The sequence below is a fragment of the Peromyscus maniculatus genome, chromosome 2 (genome assembly GCF_049852395.1).
Source record: "Peromyscus maniculatus bairdii isolate BWxNUB_F1_BW_parent chromosome 2, HU_Pman_BW_mat_3.1, whole genome shotgun sequence".
Classification (NCBI taxonomy): Eukaryota; Metazoa; Chordata; class Mammalia; order Rodentia; family Cricetidae; genus Peromyscus; species Peromyscus maniculatus.
Genome location: NC_134853.1, coordinates 87,821,195 through 87,840,889, shown reverse-complemented (window position 1 = coordinate 87,840,889; position 19,695 = coordinate 87,821,195). Strand labels below are relative to the sequence as shown.

Here is a 19,695-nt window from a genome sequence, read left to right as displayed (position 1 = left end):
GTCCAATGAACACATGCCCTATGAATTAAAGAGAAATCAAAACATTCTCAGCTACAGGAAAAAGAGAGATTGTGTCCTGCAAACTGTCTGTGAATGAATGGCTGAGGCTATTGTCTAAACAGAAAGGAAAAGATAAACAAGTAGATGCGGGGGGGGGGGGGGGGGGGGGGGAGCATGCCTGAAATTCCAGCACTCTGATGTCGAAGCTGAGAGACCAGCCTAGGCTAAACGAGACCCTCTCTTAAAAAAGAAAGAAAGAAAGAAAGAAAGAAAGAAAGAAAGAAAGAAAGAAAGAAAGAAAGAAAGAAAGAAAGAAAGAAAGAAAGAAAGAAAGAAAAAGGAAGAAAAGAAGTCCATCCATTAATCAATCAAAGAAAGAAAAGAAATTATCACACGAGGAATTGAGAACACTGAGAAGGAAAGAAGAAGAAAAAAATACAGGGAGACTCAACAGACATTCTTTCTCTTTCTTTAAAATGTTCTGTTTGATGATTGAAACAAAAATTCACGGCACTGTCTGATTGGTTCCAGATGTATTTAAAGTAATATTGAAGAAATTTCATTACATTGGGGAAGAGCAATGGACAGAAAACATAATGAGAAATAAAGCTAATAAACACTACTTCACCTGGGGGGAAAAAAGAAGCAATGATGCCTGTCAGCTCTGCCAACTTATGTAAACCTAAAGCACACAAACTCTAAAATTACACAAGGAAATATTCTCAAGAATAGATAAATCCAAATGGAACTCGTAACTACAACCCACAGGAAAGAGAGGAAAAAGAAGGAGAAATCAAAGTGAACAGAAAGCAGACCATCACCTGGCAGTACTGTATCAACTGACATATTAATCTGAGACATCTGAGTCCACAAACACTTTTCAGTTATATGCTGCCTCTCCAAAATTCATTCCACATCTCCAGGTAGAAGCTTAAAAAAGAGACCCAAATCATGTACATAAAACAAGAGTGGGAGGGGCTGTGTTGATAGCTGATAAAATACTACTTATTAGAAATCACCAGGGGAGAACATCACATAGTAATAATGGAATCATTCACAGAGAAGACATAATCACCATCAATGTTTATACACCAGACAACAGGGGGAAATGAACAAAACAAAAACTGAGAGAATGACAAGGAAAAAGACAAAGCCACCATTATGGCTGATTCCTTCAGTATTCCTCCTTCAACATCTGGCAGAACCACACACAGCAGGATTCTGTGAAGAACCAAGCAGCACTGTTGCTCAGAGAATATAGACTACGTTGATAGAATACTGTGCCAAAAACAGAAACTTAAATATGTCCCAGTGGCTACAATATACATGGTAAGATAGAACGTATATTCTTGGCCAGAAAGAAGTTCTTAGTAGATTTAAAGAACTTATATATACAAATTAATATTTTCCAGACAATTTCCAAGCTAGAAATCAGTAACTTTTCAAGTCAGACTGCTGTAACAAAGTGCCACAGACTGGGTGGTTTAACTACCAGACATACCTGGCAGTTTTTTTTTCTTTCTTTTTTTTTTTTTTTTTTTCAGCTTTTTTTAATTTATTTTTTTTTCTGCCGAATGCCATTTAGCCCTTTATTGAAGGAGGGAGGAGGTCTTAAATACAGGCTTACAGCACAATGGGAGAACCCCAGAGGGCAGAAGTTCGCTAGGGATGTTTTACAATCTTGCCTCTAAGCTGTTAATGCCCATTATGCAGGATACACAGACAAGGAACTTCCCTTAAGCATTCAGGAGGGTGGAACCCAGCAGGGAATTAACACAGGGAGGATATCAAGGTCAAGGTCAGCAAGCAAGGCAACAGTTACCCAAAATGGGGGCCAGGGCTGACTATGGTGGGTTAGGACTTCTGTTGGTCTTTTCTGTGTCAAACACACAGATTGCTACTTTGAGATCTTTGACAGCAGTTAACTCTGCAGCTCATACACGATTGAGCCTGTATGATAATGAGTATTCAGAGACGGGTAATGCCTGCGGGGGGGGGGGGGGGGGGGGGGGGGGCGCCGCTCACCATCCTAAGACGGAATGCCTGTGTGGCCTGGGCAGGCGTCTCCATGTTGGGTAAGGTGACCTGCTGACGTCCCACGCAACCTAAGTCAGAAGCTCATTTTCTAGTAAAAGGGGGACCTGTAGGTCCCTGTCCCCAATTTTTTTTTTTCCTGAGATAGGGTTTCTCTGTGTAGTTTTGGTGCCTGTACTGGATGTCGCTCTGTAGACCAGGCTGGCCTCAAACTCACAGAGATCTGCCTGCCTCTGCCTCCTGAGTGCTGGGATTAAAGGCATGCACCACTGCCACCCGGCTACCTGGAAGTTCTGAAGACCAGAATTCTGAAACCAATGCTGACTTGATTCACTTACTAGGAAAAGGACAGTCTCCTGACTCGCTTTATTCTGTATCTTCATGTTTGAAAGAAAGGGAACTGTGATTTCCTGTCCTTATCAGGACACAAACACCACACATGAGAGTTCTGTCCCCATGATCTAATGACCACACAGAAAAATAAATGAAACAAATACCAAAATAAGAGTTAAGATTTCAACAGATGAATTATGTGGGGATGTGCACCTTGAGCCCACTGTAAAGGTGACCCAAACATCACTGCATACTCAGAAGCAACATATTTTAGTGTCCTGTGGACCAAAGAGGAAGTCTTAGGTGTTTTGTGGCATGAATTTGAAGTCTCCCAAAGGCACATTTGCTGACACTTGGTTCCTAGCTCTGGTGCTATTTGGGGGGTGGGGACAAGGGTGGTGGGGTAGAACCTTTGTGGAGAGGTCTAGCTTGAGGAAGTAGGTCACAGGAGGGTGTGAGCATAAAGTTTCAACCTGGTTCCCAGTCCTTTCTTCATTTTCTGTTTCCTGCCTGTCCCGATGAACAGTCTCCTCTTCCCCATTCTCCCCATGACCAGGAACACTGACCAAAAGAAATCTTTCTTTATGTTGTTTCTCTTAGATGTTTTAGTCACAGGGATACAAAAGGAACTAAACCAGAAAATCAATGTCTCAGAAGTGGGGCTGTTGCTACAATTGAACCTCACCTAGTTCTTAAGTCTTTGAACTGATTCCCAGGCAGTTGGAGATGATGAAGACAGAGCTGAATAGGTGATTCTGGTACTAAGGGATTCAGAAGACCCAAGTGTCAACAGTAAACACTGTGCATGAGGTTTTAGATGAGACTGTGACTCCAGGGGGAATTGGATGCTGTACTCTGTCAAAAAAAAATGTGTTTACATTTTTGTCTATGTCTTGAGATTTTTATGGTAGGCTAAAGTGACAGGCTAGTTAATTTGGCAGAGTAAATGCCAAGAAAGTCCAAAGCTATGATGTAAATTTTGCATACTTATTTTACCCACATTTATAGTGAGTATAAAAAACAGAATGTTTAGCGGAAAGATTTGAAAAACTTTAGTTTGGTCAGAAAAGCCCAGGTACAGTTTGGTTTCAGGAAGAAATGCTTTCTGAAGAGATTTGCAGTATTGAAAAGCAGCCATTGGCAGGGAAACACCAGGCCACTGTGGCAACCTGTTTTCTCTGAAGCATCATAAGGACTACTGTCTGTTATTCAACACAGTGCTGGATAACCCAGCCATCAAGACCAGAAAAGAAAATAGAAAACTCAATCAGAAAGGTGACAGAAGGCTGGAGTGCTCTTATTTATAAGTCACACATTTATTTACTGGCCAGATGATGAGAGGTTTTTTGTTGTTGTTTTTTAAATTCTAAGCATGAATAAGATTCTATTTTTAAAAAGTGTGTGTTGGGGGGGGGGCGCGTGTGCTAATGGATGCCAGAAGGCACTGAATCCCCTGGAGCTGAAGATAGTGAACCCCCTACTTTTCTGGGCACTGATCTCTAGTCATCTGCAAGGGCAACACCAAGCCCCCTTAACTGCTAAGCTGCCAGTCTCTCCCCTCAGCTGTCCTCTCTTATTATTACTTATATATCACAATGAGCTTAGGGACAATGAAATAAAAATATCACCTACAATTCCTAAAACATAATGAAATATGTAAACAATAATTGGACAAAATATGTATGGGACACGTATATTAAAACTTAAATACTAATGAAAGGAAAAGAAGAAAATCTAAAGAAATGGAAAATCATGGTATAGCCATGAATTGGAAAACATGCACAGTAAAGCTACCTATATTTCTCAAACTGATACAAAACTTTCAGATAAATATCCTGAGCCACTTTTCAAATAGAAAGTCTGTTTTATATGTATGTTGTTAAATCATGTTTCCTTCACCCCATCCTTTTTAAACCTTTATCACAGTATACTGCTTGTAAAGATATCAATGACTCCCTGATACAATCATTTTACTTATTTAATTTTTGTTTGCCCTTGTTCTAGAATTTAAACACTATAAAAGCAGGAGTATCTTACTTATTACTTATTACTTTGTAACTAGCACCTAAAACACTTGCTCAGTTTTGAGTCAATGTTATTTGGCCAATAAGAAGTATCTGTAAAGTGATTCAGTGAAGGACTTGACCAATAGGAAAGAGAAAGTAAGTCAACCATGAGGTCTAGTTCAGTTTTCTGTGGGGTAGAAGGTCTATGCGTTTATCATTTTATGTTTTATGCATCCATATCTTTTTTGCATACTGAGTGCTTATTATATGTTAGACTCAAAGCCAGACACAGAAAACATGGTGTGTTTTCTCACAGTTTACAGAAATGCCATCAAGAGAGGCCTGATCATTTCTATTTACAGGTGAGTCCCCTGAGGCACAGTGAGATGCAGCCAGACTTCTTCTATGGCCCAAATGGAGTGTGTGGACAGAGAGTGCAACAGCTGAGGCTAGAGAGACTGATGCCTTTCCTGAGCATCTATTGGGATGTCCTTCTATCCTCAGAAGCTCAGTGGTGGAGTAAGGTGGTTAGATCAGCTGAGGCCCAGTCTTGTTCTACCCAATATGTCTCTCAGCTTTTCATTATTGAGACAAATACCCCCAAGAAATAACTTACAAGAGGAAATGTTTATTGTGGGTCATGGCATCAGAGGAGTCAGTCCATGATCAGCTGGCTCCATTGCTTCTGGGTTGTGGTCCTGCAGAATGTTATGGTAGAAGGGCAAAGTGGAGGAAAGCTGCTCACCATACAGCAGTCAGACAGCAGGGAGAGTGAAGGAAAGGGGCAGGATCAAGATGCAACCTTCAGAGGCATGCCTCAGTAATCTGCTTCCTCCAACTAAGTCCTGTCTTCTACAGCTCCCCTGCTTCTAAATACAATACTCAAATTTGGGATGCATCAGTGGATTAAACCCATGATTTGATCAGTGCCATCATGATCAAATCCGTTTTTAGAAATATCCTCATAGACACCCAGGGCTTCGATAATCTCTTATGCATATCTCAATCTAATTAAGTTTGCAATCAAGATTAGTTACCACATACAAAATTTAGTGAAGAGCTCCAGAGTTGACAAACTAAGGAAGTCCTGCCTTTCCCAACACTCACTGTGTAACCTCTTCACTCTCCTCATCTGTAAATGGAAACAGTGACAGGATCCAGCTGTTTCCTCTGGCTACTGTAGGTAATTACACACTGAGTGACTGAAAACAGCACCAAGGCATTCTCTGACTGTTGTGTAAGCCAGAAATCTCAGCTGGAGGTACTGATTGGTAGGTGCTGCTCCCACTAGAGGCCCTAGAGGAGAATTTATGCATTCCTTCTTCTAGCTCCTGGTTACTGCTTCAGTTCTGATTTATGGCCACATTGCACTCATCTCTTTCTTCACCTGCACATTGATTACTCTGTGGATTTTTTTTATTTTTTCATAATTTCATACATATATACAATGTATCTTGGTCAGATACAACCCTAATTTTCTCCCCATTTCCTCAGAACCTCCCAACATGACTCCTCTCACCTCATGCTCTCTTCTGTATTTTTTTTATAACCTTCTGAGACCATTTAATGCTTCCTGCATATATATGGGTAACCTACTAGCAGCCACACCCCTGAAGAAAAATGAAAATTCCTTTCCAAACAACCACCAATTACCAATAGCTTCTCAGCTGGCAGTGAAACCTCATAATCTCCTTGTCCATCAGTACTGGAATGCTGGCTGATCTTAAGCCAGGTTGTATGTAGATAATCACAGCTATGGTGAGTGTATAAGCCCATGTCACATCTAGAAGACAGCATCTCACAGCACTCCTCCACATCTTCCACTTATATTCTTTCTATCACCTCTTCTGTGATATTCCTTGAGTTTTGGGGATCAGGGCAGGGGTGATATAGCTGCCCACTTAGGGCCAAGCACACAACAGGCGCTTATTCTCAGCCTTTTGATTAAGTTACAAGTCTCTTCATTGACTACTGCTGTGGGTGTAATTTCTTCATGCATCTGTCTTTTAAGGACATTTGTGTCGACATTTAGATTACCCTGTAAAATCCAAAAAAGTCTCCAGAGCTTTTCCTTAATCACACCTGCAAAGTCTTTACCATGGATGGTAATATCACAGTTTCTCATTCACAGTTTCTGGGGCTTCTGTAGATGCATATATTCAGGGGCCATTGCCCCTTACCTGTTTGTTATAAGGACTAAAGAAACAAGAATGAGTAGCTTGGTGGAAAACACACACACACACACACAAAAAAAAAAAAAAAAAAAAAAAAAACCTGGAGAATCCATTGAAAGAACAAAAGCAGTTGGAGCCAGGAAGGGGTGGAAAGAACTTTGACAAGTACCTTCTGCCAGGTATCTCATGTGATTTGGTGAGAAAGCCCAAGACTTGTTTCTGAGTATTTCCAGGTGGACAGAACTCAGCCCTAGTATAGCAACGGGCTCTAATTAACCACATGATCAGTGTCCTTCTGCCTGACAGTTGATGTTCAGAAACAGGCAAGGCCTCTCCTGAGCTTGTATTAATATGTACAACACTTCACTCACATGCAAAATTGATTTTTCTTTTTAAGCACAAAATGTAGCAGTTTTATAGCCTTTCTGCAGCTTGACAAAAGGCCATTTATAACCTAGTTTCTCCATCACCCTTGCTGGCACCATTCTCAAATGTCTCGAAGAACTCTCTTGTGCATTTGTAATTACAAATCATACTCAGGCAAAATTTAATTTCCAAGAGAGCTGACCTCCTTTTTTTATTGCTGTGGTTTATGGAAATTAATGTGGATGTGTGTGTTGTTGTTCCTATAATTTTAGGATCATGGGGAGGAGACTGTAGAGCTGTCAGGGGAGGCAAGGAGGGGGGTATTTTAATCAGTGATGTCTATTGATGGATGCAGAGGGCTGAGCTCTGGGTGTTATCTTAGTGGAAATGACAGCAAGGTGACTGAAATTAAAACCTGGTTCTTTGTTCAGAAGGCAAGGGCATTGGAATTGCTTCTCCATCAGCAGATCTACAGATGAGCTTAGCACACCCAGGGATGGGAATTAATCGACAGGTGAACTTCAACCCAAGATTTCCCATTCCCAGAGATACAGAGTGACAAGACACATAGAAAATGTGTCACAGCTGAGGTCCTAGAAGGTGTGGACCTCTGGGATTTGCTTAGGGCTGAGAGTTCCATGCATGAATGTATACATGGCTGACAGTCTGTAGAGGACTTCTATCACCAGCTTAAGGAAAATTCAAGCATTTGCAGACTCATTTATTTACAGATGCTGAGGCATGGTGCTATTTAGGAATATCATTTCAGTGGCTATATAGAAGACAATGTAGAGAAGCCAGACTAGTTAGGAGTCTCCCCACACTGTGGTGAGTATACAAGTTGATCACTTAGGGTTCCAGGGACAAGGGTGGGAAAGAGATCAAGTTAACATAGAAAGGTAATACACATTTTTCTGGGTACCAATTATGTGACTGATTCCAAAAGGTATGCATTTGTGCTCATGCTTCATATTTAAGCTCCACAGCTCTTCTATAGTTACACTATGTCCACTTTCTAGACAATAACACTGAAACTCAGAGAGGGTAGTAACTTGCCTAAGGCAACACAGTGAGAGCAGCTGGAGTTTAAACTCATATTATTAGACTTTGGTTTGTTGTTTTTTTAATACACCTAGAAGCCTTTCTAGGTGAGCATTATAGCAGGAGACCTGGTCCGGGCAATAATTATAAAAACAGTGAAGATGATCCTAGCACTGTTGGCATGAAGGACATTTACAACGTGTTTCTGTGAAGTCTGTGTTCTAAGCATTTTGACAACATTATGCCCCTTCAGTTTCACAATTCAGTGGAGAAGATGACCACAAGAGTCCTATTTACTGCGAGGTATATTGAGGTTAGAGAAATAGAGAATGTTATCCCAGGCCATACTGTTCAAATAAGACTCTGGTCCCCATCTGTGTGTGAGGAGAGGGATGGAACCTGCCACCTCCTGCATTATAACCACTCTGTTGTCTTCTCTCTAAACAGTGTCCTGAGGAACTGAAGCCCATGAAGGATGGCTCAGGCTGCTATGATCACTCCAAGGGCATTGACTGCTCTGATGGCTTTAATGGAGGGTGTGAGCAGCTTTGCCTGCAACAGACACTGCCTCTGCCCTATGATGCCACCTCCAGCACCATCTTCATGTTCTGCGGGTGAGTCTCCATCTCTGAGGTCCAGGAACTCCCACATAGCCACAGGGATTCCGTGGACGAATGCTCAGGAAATACTAGCTGACCAGGCTAGGGCTGACCGGCTGGGGCATGGCCTTTTACTTCTTTTGATTCATACCCTTTTGGGTATGCAAAAAAAGAATGGATAAGAAAACAAACAATGATTGAGGAGCACATACGCTCATCTCTAAGCCTCTTCCTAAGGTATAGATTAGATATTGTCCCATTCTGGTCCGTGTCCCTGACCTTTCTCTCTCTTTCTTACATCCCCATCAGTGTATGTACAGACAGATTCAGGGATGTGAAGGTGTATGCAAAAGTACACACATTGACTTTGCTGGGTTGCAAACTAGGCCCTGTGGGAGTTCAGCAGTTTAGCTTCACTGTTTGGCCTCTCTGGGTCCCATGTCCATCTAGGTCAGGGCAACTAACTGGGGAGTGGTACACGTAAAACAAATCACACAGGTAGAGTTTCTAGACAGCTTCTGGCTGCTGACGAGTTCAAGCCCAGGTGTTTTTGTTACTATTTTTCTTTTTCTTTTTTCTTTTTTATTGGTTGGAGAAGGCTTGGGATTGAGCCCAGGGCCTTTCACATGCCAGGTAAGTGTTACTTGCCTGAGCTACATCCCCAGCCACACAAAATGAGTTTAGAAATCAGTGTGAGAAATGAAGAGGAGAACATATTCAGAGCAGTTCCCATGGCCTCTGTTCTCTCTCTGGGCTTCAGTTTACCAACCTGTGAAAGATGCTTATTCTCACACACAGGGGCAGATGATGTTTCTTCCAAGTGACTGTGTAGATGATACTTGTACCACCTCAGTGCCTAGACTGGTGTTTAGTCCTCAGTAAGCTCTCAAGAAAATAACAACATGTTTGTTTTACTTCTCCTACTTATTCTGTCTCTGATTTGCTCATCTTTGGCTGTCACTCAAGAGTCCTGTGATCCCTGTGAGAAGTGTACCAGACTTTCTCATTTCTAAGCAAAGCAGAAAAAGAGACTTAGCAACCTTTACAGTCCTATGCATGCCCCACTTCAAAAAAAAAAAAAAAAAAAAATGGTGGGAGCAAGCATGGATTTAGTCCCAGTTTACCAGAAAATCAATTTAACTTTCATGGTTCTAGTACAGAGTGAAGTACTTATTTCAGGGTCTCTTTTCCTGCCCCTTTAGAACTCGGGGCTGCCGGTGCCTTCAAGCAGGTGTTGAAGCAGCTCGCTGGAGGCCTTAGATATGTATCGATAAAATAAATAAGAAATAAATTAGTGTATGCAGACCTGAATTTATGGCAGTCTCTCCTCAGCTTAAGTGACTGCAGGGCAGTGTTGAGTAAATTATGCATGGATTCAGATCTGCAGGCTTGCATACGGAATCAGCTGTGTTCTTATCATCGTTATTTTCCTGGCTATGCACTTTGTGGGAGGGAGGGTGTTCTGTAGAAAATCACAACAGACACAGCAGCAGCCACAGGAGTAATGGATTTTGACATCAGAAACTATCAATGCCTTCTGCCCAGTGTGCACTGCAGGGCACCTTAGATTCAATAGACAGCTTCTAGTCCCAGGACTACCTCTGTCCCTTAGGCAGTAGCCTCCCAGGACTCCTGTCCTTCTGTGTCTGTAAAATGTTGATAATACCTGTCTCAACCTAAAGATGGTTGTGGAGAGTACAAAGTACTGTCTGTTTGACTGTCCTGTTAAATAATACATTCAAGGCAATAGCATTGGTAATGTAGCTTATGGCCTCCTTGCTGAGTGACGTTTGGCATTTGACTTATCACTGCTAAACTCTGAGCCTCAGTTTCCTCCTCCATAGCATAGGCATAATAGTCTCTCTGTGAAGGGCTATTATAGGGAATGATGCTTTGCCTACACCACATTTGTGTGAGTACCAAAAGAGCTTTGGAGCTACATCCCGAGAGGAGCAATGTAGCCGCACGATGTGGCCTGGTGACAGCTGCCCGCCCCTTCCTGATGACATGATGCCCTCCACTTTGCTGTGCTGGTCTGTGAAACTGGACTTGCTGACCTTTTGTACCGTGAAATTTCTGTGAAAGTGTTAAACAAGATTGGATTAGAGTGTGGGTGAGCTGTTAGAGCCCCTTCGCTGTTGGTAAACAGAACAGAAAAGGAAATGGAATGCAGGCTTCCTAAAGCCAACTGTAGTTTCCACATGTTTGGGAAATTGTCTATTAAAGATGCAAATGAGAAGTTACCCACCCTTGTTGGGAGCACTGTAAACAATGAAGGCTCTTAGCAGGTGCTTGTGAGAGAGTTGGCTGAGGGAGAAGTAAGGTGCTGTTGAATTAAGCAGGGTAAACAAAACAGACCCTCCCTTGCTCAGCTCCTCATAAAGCTCTATGACCTTTCTAAGGTCGGATGGGAGGAGGCTGGATAAATCTGTTTGCAGCCAGGTTAATAACGGAAGCTAATGATTCATTAAGTGCTTCTTACGTGTCATGGCTGCTCTAAGTGACTGCCCTGTTAATGTTCATGACAACTCTGCAAGAGAGGGGCAGTTATGATTTCTACTTTCCTGATTAGAAAACCAAGCACAGAGCGCCCAGGCTCAGGGGCTTGCCCAAGGTCATGTAGCTGGTAATTGGTGGGCATAGGAATTCCAGCCCAAGCTGTGTGGCTTCAGTTTTAGGCCAGACAGACCTGCTAATAGTTGCCAGCCTCTGAATATATCCAGTCACGGGATCTGGGTGAAATGACTCAGTCTCTTTGAGCCTTTGCTCTTTCATGTAGGATCAGAAGTAACTGTACACAATTGTGGGGATTAGGTGTAATTATGCAAGCAGGGAGACTGGCATGTGGAATGAAGCATTCAGTAAGCTGTATAATTATTAGTTTAATAGGTAGAAATCCATAGCATTTAAGGGTTCAGTTATTGAATTTTTGTTTGTTTGTTTTGGAAGACCAACAATCACCAGCTGCTGAGGGATCAAAAAAAAAATGAGGCTTCTGAAGTCTCGATATCAGTTCTGCAGGCAGAGCAGTCGAGTTGCCCTACGAGAAGCCCTTTTTCAATAAACGAATTTTATATTGTGCTTCCTACTCCGTCTCCAGTACCCAGAACAGAACCCAGCACACAGGAGGTGCTCAACTTGTAATGATTTTTAAAATGTCTTCACTTAGTGTAAGTCAATGTAAGGCATTGCTTGTCTGGAGTAATTCAGTTACTCTTCTCCCCGTACCCAGCAGCCCCTCTTCTCCCTGTACCCAGCAACCGCTCTTCTCCCTGTACTCAGCGGCCCCTCTTCTCCCCGTACCCAGCAGCCCCTCTTCTCCCCGTACCCAGCAGACCCTCTTCTCCCTGTACCCAGCGGCCCCTCTTCTCCCCGTACCCAGCAGACCCTCTTCTCCCCGTACCCAGCAGACCCTCTTCTCCCCGTACCCAGCGGCCCCTTTTCTCCCCGTACCCAGCAACTGCTCTTCTCCCCGTACCCAGTGGCCCCTCTTCTCCCCGTACCCAGCGGCCCCTCTTCTCCCCGTACCAAATTCATCCCATTTGTCTTCCTGGTCCTTTAGCCCGGACACCTCTTTGTCACCTTCTAGTCTGTTATTTTGTTGAGAGAGGGGTTTTCTCCGTGTAACCCTAGCTATCCTGAAACTCACTCTGTAGATCAGGTTGGTCTTGAACTCAGAGATCCACCTGTCTCTGCCTCCTGAGTGTTAGGATTAAAGGCGTGTGCTACAACCACCTACATTCTATTCTTAAGGCAAACAATATCTTTTTCAACAAATTCTCCTGAACATCATGGGAGTCTTGTGAATGAGATGTATAGTTACCTCAGTGCTGGATAATAATATCAAGGCTTTCAAATAAAGACTGCTTAAATTACAGCTCAATATTTACTAAGTGGGATTAGAGGACATATAGAGAGGATTTTTTTCTCTTTGTCATTCTTCTGTTTATGTGTCTAATATATTATATACATATGTATAATTATGGGGAATGACATACTGAATGAAACATTCAATAAGCTATATAGTTAATAATCTATTTTTTTCATTTCTACCCATCCTCTGATTAAGAAGAGAATACTTACATGTGCCTGTAATTCATTTTTAGGAGTAGGGGAGGGGGTTGAGGCAGGATCTCATGGAACTCAAGCTGGCTTTGGACTGACTGTGTAGCCAGCGATAGCCTTAAACTGATCTTCCTTGCTTCCACCTCGCAAGCATTGGATAACCAGCTTGCACCACCATACCTACCGTTTGTGGCTAATCTAATTTTACTCATGATACCTGGATGAATCTTACAGACTGGATCTCTGGTTAACTACCCACATTGCCAGTCTCTTGCCAGATGACACATCCTGGCACATTTTTTTCTCCCTATTGGAACTCCACTGAATTCCTGACTTCCATGTTTTACTTGTAATACCACATATCCTTTAAGAAAAGAAGCTATTTCTTAGCCACCTAGGTGCCTGTCTTAGTCACTGCTCTATTGCTGTGAAGAGACAACAAGACCAAGGCAACTTTTATGGAATAAAGCCTTTAACTGGAGACTTCTGTACAGTTTCAGAGAATTAGTCCAGTATCATCATGGCAGGGAGCATGGCAGCAGACGGGCTTGGTACTGGAGAGGTAGCTGAGAGCTGCATCCTGATCCATAAGCATAGAGAGATTGGATCTAGCATCAGCTTAAAGCTTATGCCCAGTGACACATTTCCTCCCACAAGGCCACACCTACACCAACAAGGGCACACCTACTAGAGCAAGGTTACGCCTCCTAATCCTTCTCAAGTAGTGCAACTCTGATGACTAAACATTCAAATATATAAACCTGTGGGAGACATTCTCATTCAAACCTCCATTGTGTTTGTGCTACCATTTTCTACTGCTTGACCCCAAGGGCTTCTTCAGAGCTTTAACACCTGAATGAGAGAATTTGCTTACCTTGGGTTTGTTGTATCCTCTCTCTGTTTGGGATTTTATGAGATGCTAATAATGTAGTGAAGCACTGATCACAGGTTCTTGTCCACCAAGAACAAAGAGGATACTGAGAGCAGGTTGCTGAGCCTTTCCTCCGTCCTGATGGATGAGAGCAGAGGCCAGGTAACCAGGGTGGCTGACAGAAGCTTTGGCGTAGGTTGTGAAGTCACTGGACACTAAGCTGAAGCATTTAGATTGAATTTTATAGATGGGGAGGCACTGCCTTCTGTGAAGACCCCAGCAAGTTGCCTAGCAACTGAATTTATCTGCTGTGTTTGTGTGGGTGTGTTTACAATGTCTACCACACACATTTCCAAGAGAACTTAATTTTATCCACATAAATCTGATGCATTTTTGTAAGCTGCTAATAGAAAGATAGGGTTAGGCAGCAGTATATATAAGAATGAAAGGGGAAAAGAGAAAATAGTGTTGGGAGTCTGAAATAAGAAAGTCACTCAGAATAAATTTAGCTTTGTGATTCTTGACAATGAAAGTAAACAGTTATGAAAACAATCCAGTAGATTATGTAGTTGTCTTTACTTGAGAAAAAGATTCTGTTGTTTGTTTTTTAATGTGTTTCTTGTTGTTATTAACTAAGACATTTACCCACTTGTTCCCATGTAAACAATGGTGAGAATTTCATCATCAGTTTTGGAGTTTCCTTATTTCTCAGGGTGATTGGAAAGAAAACCAAGGCTCACAGTCACCTGAACTACTCTTCAGAGGAAAAGTCAGGAGTTTGAACCTTCCCAAGTATTTCTCAGCTCCAGCTCCAATGAAAATGTATTCACAGGATGGCAAGATAGCTCAGCAATTAAGAGCACTTGTTGCTCCTCTAGAGGATCCAGGTTCAGTTCCCAGTACCCACATGGTATCTTGTAGCCATTTATAACTCCAGTTCCAGGGGCTCTGATGTTTTTGTCTGACCTTCATGCACATTAGGCACATGTGTTTTGAAGATCATACATGCAGAAAAACACTCAGACATATAAGATAAATATATCTTAAAAATTGTTTTAAAAGAAAGTGTATTTACACACATGGGCTCAGAAACATGCCATCCTCAAATCATCCTAATTGTCCCTTGAGTTGAATGTTCTGATTAGATGATTTGGGGAGAGAGAGGAGACAAATGCACTTGAGTACTATCTGTAGCTAATGGGAATTCCTGATTCTCATTCCCCAAACTAATATCTGCTCTAGATTTAGACAATACGGAACTAGGGAGTAGAGACACTGGATATGATTTATAAACTGTGGGTAGAGGCATCCACTCAAGCACTTGTTTTGTGGCACTTCCTGCCTGAGGGGCTAGAACCAGACCTCTCTCCCTTTGCGTCTGAGCTGAAGGATGTCGACTCTACCTCTAGTAGTGTTAGATACTCTTCTTAGTGCTCTGACAAAGTGCCAGACAAGAAGCAACTGCAGAGAGGAAGGGTTTATTATGGCTCTAACTTTAAGGGATACAGTCCATTCTTGGTGAGACGCCTTGGTGGCAAGGGCTGGAGGCAGCTGGTTGCATTGTATCCACAGACAGGAAGCAGATAATGAACAGGAATGGGGTGAGGGGGTGAGGGGGTGAGGGGGCAGGCTATTGAAGGTTCCAGAGCCTTCCCAAACAGCACCTCCAGCTAGAGACCAAATGTTCAAATACATGAGCCCATAGGGGACATTTCACATTCAACTCACACTACTGAGTTAACACTGGACGCCTACATACTAGAGAGACTTTATAGTGCTGAAGACAAAATCTAAGGTCTCAGCAAGTTAGACAACTGAGCTATATCTGAATACCTGAATGCCAGATTATTATCAAACATTATAGCACTGTGCTGTTCATAAAGCATTTTCAAATTATCAGCAAATTGAAGGAAACACATAAAGTCTACCCATGGGTTTTGAAAGGCACTTTCATATAGGTTATAGGGAATGCTGGTCCTGAAAATTGGTCAAAGATTTACAAAACATGAAACAGTTGAGTGTGAGGCTCAAAAAGGAAAGTCTGTCCTTCAGGTTCCCAGTGTATCTGGCAGTGGTCAAGGCTATGATGAGTTCTGTTGCAGAAAAATAACTGTCTAATGTAAAATATACACATTTCCATATTTTATAGAATTAAAATTAAAATAACTTTTTACCAATGATTTTGACAGAGTTGAAATGATATTCTTGTTTTTCTTCCCTAGTGTGAAATGCTGGTGTTTCTTATAATTATAGAGAGTAGATAAAGTCTACTATTTAATTAACCTGAGATGTTCTGTGGAAACTGTCATCCTTCCCTTCCTCCTTCCCCTCTTCCCCTCAGTATCCTTCCAACTCCCTTCTTCCCCCTCCCTGGCTCCTCTCTTCTCCTTTTCCTTCTCTTTCCTTGGCTTTCTTTCATTTTTCCCCCAAAGGACTTCAGTACATTACTTCCAAAATATTTTTTGTACAAACTTCCTTTCTTCTTGAAGTAAAACCTTCAGATTCAGACTCTACAGAGACAAACTTTACAGGTCTTCCTTTTGATTAACATTGGATCAGCTCTGAGCCTCGCAATAAGAGAGGCTCCTGTAACACTAACTGGTGGGAATAGGACTGTTGAGGTCTGAGGCTACTGGCCCTGCAGAGTCAGCTAAAAGGAGCCTGCTCCTATGTTGCCAATCATCATCAGATTCTAGGTTCATTCCCACATTGGTCCAAGTCTCTGGTGTGCATTTCCTTCAGTTCCATTTAGCCTTAACTTTTCTTTATTTTCCATCTTTCTGTAAGGATTTGGTTCTCTACTTCATTTTAAGAAATACTTTCTAGTTTATGTATTTCAATAAATAATTTTACTGGCCCCATAAACCACTGAGGAATGATGGAATAAGCAATCCAGAAATCACAAAAATAAAATTTTAAAAGTATGCGCTTTGAGAATTTGACTGCTTTCTATAGGTTCTTATCTTTTTTCTTTAAAAAGTCAAGATGATGAGACAGAGTAATTTATGCTAATGTGGAAAGAACATTTCAATTGGAGTGAGATGACCAGTGTTGAGGTCCTAGTTTTTCCAAGTAGTCATGTGACCTTGGTCAAAGAAGTCAGCTATCCCAAGCCTCAGATTTTCAATGGCAATGAGAGAATGAAAGAGCCCATATCTCCCCATTACCATGAAGGTTAAATAAACAAACATGCTGTTGACCAGACACAGAGAAAGTTTTATGGGGCTCTTTACAAATCCCCATGCAGCTCTACAATCCCTCCAATGTGATGAGCATATTAAAGGAAGCACAGTCATTTCTTTCAGCTAAAATGCCTGCTCTGTGTCTCTACCTACTTTATGTTTTGCATTTGGCATATGTATAAATATATAATTTCATGCAGATCTTGGCTGTTTTCCTGTGAGCCTACGCTCTTTCAAATTTCTGTAAGAAAAACCTCCCTGACAACAGAATGTTCTAAAGAAGCCGTATAATTATGTGGCATCATACAGAAATAAAATTTAAAAAGAAAGCAACAGCTAAACAGACCTTCACATAAATCTTTCTGTGGGCTAAGGTGCCCTGGGGGAGAGAATTGTTCACATTTCAAAACTCAGAGGATCATTTGCCTTCATGAATCTGGTTTTTTGCCCTGTGTCTATAAGGGTCTTACAGAGCTTACCCCCGGCTGTTTTGTCTTTTCGCTCTCTTCTTCCTTTCTTGCTGAACCATAATCCCTTTCTACCCCGAAGCAAAAGAGAGGTCCCTGGAATCTGCAGTTTTGATGTCAAAATTGTGCACATGACTCACATCCACATGCAATCAGACAGAGCTTGAGATCTGACACCCTGGGTCCACCTGCTAACACCATGCTTGAGTAGCTCCTTCTTGTCTCTGATGCTTGGTTTGCTCATTTGACAATGGAAGCAGGGTGGTAATCCTGTATGAGGATGGACCTCCTGTTGTTGGTTTTGTGGTGAATCCCCACAAACTTGGTGACTAAGAACAACACAAGCTTGCTACCCTACAGCCCCAACTGTCAATTCCTCAAATCTAGGCACTGGCCACAAGGGTTATGTTCTGGAGACTTTAGTGGTCTTCATCCAGCTGCTGGGGGCTAATATTCTCCTTGGTTCTCTTTTAGCTATCTCCTAAGGGCTTATCTGACTACAATATGGCTTATTTGAACTCCTGATCTTAGAAGTTTCAGTCTGTGAATGCTAGGCCCTGTTGCTTTGGGCATGTCACACACAGCACAGTACATGACTGGCAGGTGAGTGTGACAGAGAAGGGAGGCTGGCTGTTTACTTCATACTAGTAGGGAAGCAAAAGAAAGAAGTGCTAAGATCTCAGTATCTCACTAAAGGACATCCCACCTCTAGTGGCATAAATTGATTTCCGCTAGTCACTACCTCACAGTGGTTCCACAACCCATAACAGAGTCACTGACTGGTCAATCACACAATAAATACATCTATTATAGGTTTTAAGTAGCAAATCAGGTAGTCTACAGAATGTGCATCTGTGTTGTTGTGGATACAGAATTGAGCTTCACACATACAGATGAATATAAATGCAGTGCACTTATTTTGCTTATATATTATACATGTTAGTTACATACATAAAAATATAAAATGTTCATATCATTCATTCCTAATGACCATCCCATAAGAAGTTCCTATTTTTTTAATTTAATTTAATTTAAAAATTTGTAATTTAAGAAATGTTCCCACTCATTCTATATATCAACCACAGGTTCCCCTCCCATCACTTCTCCCACTCCCACTCCCACTCTCAGCATTGCCCCAAACCCACCCTCCATCTCCTCCTCCAAAAGGGTAAGGGCTATCATGGGGAGTCACCAAAGCCTGGTACATTCAGCTGACAAAGGACCAAGCCTCTTCCCCCTGCATCAAGCAACGTGTTCAACCATAGGTAATGAGCTTCAGAAAGCCATCTCATGCACCAGGGATAGGTCCTGATCCCACTGCCAGGGGCCTCTCAAACAGAATAAGCTACACAACTGTCTCCCGTATGCAGAGGACCTAGTCTGGTCCAATGTGGGTTCCACAGCTGTTGGTCTAAAGTTCATGAGTTCCTACTAGCTTGGTTCAGTTGTCTCTGTAGATTTCCCCATCACGATCTTGATCCCCATTGCTCATATTATCCCTCTTCCCTCTCTTTCACTGGACTCCTGGAGCTGAGCCTGGTGGTTGGCTGTGGATCTCTGTATCTGCTTCCATCAGTTACTGGATGAAGGCTCTATGATGACAGTTAGGGTATTCACCAATCTGACTACCAGGGTAGGCCACTTCAGGCACCCTCTCCATTATTGCTAGTAATCTAAACTAGGGTCATCCTTGTGGATTGCTGGGAATTTCCCTAGCACTAGGTTTCTCCCTAACCACGTAATGTCTCCCTCTATCAAGATATCTTTTTCATTGCTCTCCCACTCTGTCCTTCCCGCAGATCAACCATACTGTACCCTCATGTTCTCATCCCCCATCCTCTCTCCTCTATTGCCTACCTCACCCCCAGTTAACTCATGGAGATCTCATCTATTTCACCTTCCCAGTGCAATCTTAGGGTCCTACTTGTTAGCTAGCTTCTCTGGAGCTATGGATTGTAGTCTGATTATCCTTTGATTTATATCTAGTATCCACTTATGAGTGAGTACATAGCATATTTGTCTTTTGGAGTCTGGGTTACCTCACTCAGGATGATATTTTCTAATTCCATCCACTTGCCTTCAAATTTCATGATATCATTGTTTCTTACAGTTGAATAGTACTCCATTGTGTATATGTTCCACATTTTCTTTATCCATTCTTCAATTGAGGGCATCTAGGCTGATTCCAGGTTCTGGCTATTATGAATAATGCTGCTATGAACATAGCTGAACAAGTGTCCTTGTGGTATGATTGAGCATCCCTTGGGTATATGCCCAAGAGTGGTATCATTGGATCTTAAGGTAGATAAATTGCCAATATTCTGAGGAGTTGCCATACTAATTTCCAAAGTGACTGTAGATTTGTACTCCCACCAACAGTAGAGGAGTGTTCCCCTAGGTCCACATCCTCTCCAACATAAGCTGTTATCAGTGTTTTTTAGTGTCATCATTTTGATAGATGTGAGATGGTATCTCAGAATCATTTTGATTTGCATTTCCCTGATGACTAAGGATATTGAGCAATTCCTTAAATGTCTTTTGGCCATTTAAGACTCTT

The 19,695-nt window shown here is 42.0% G+C and overlaps 1 protein-coding gene across 4 annotated transcripts in view; it reads left to right on the top strand.

The window, feature by feature from the left end:
- Astn2 (astrotactin 2) overlaps positions 1-19,695 on the top strand; it is a 952,034-nt gene that overhangs the window by 578,209 nt on the left and 354,130 nt on the right. For all 4 annotated transcript variants that reach the window (XM_076564364.1, XM_076564363.1, XM_076564362.1 and 1 more), the window contains one exon: positions 8,402-8,568. In XM_076564364.1, coding sequence (XP_076420479.1) covers positions 8,402-8,568 — 167 coding nt within the window. The remainder of the gene's footprint in view (positions 1-8,401; positions 8,569-19,695) is intronic.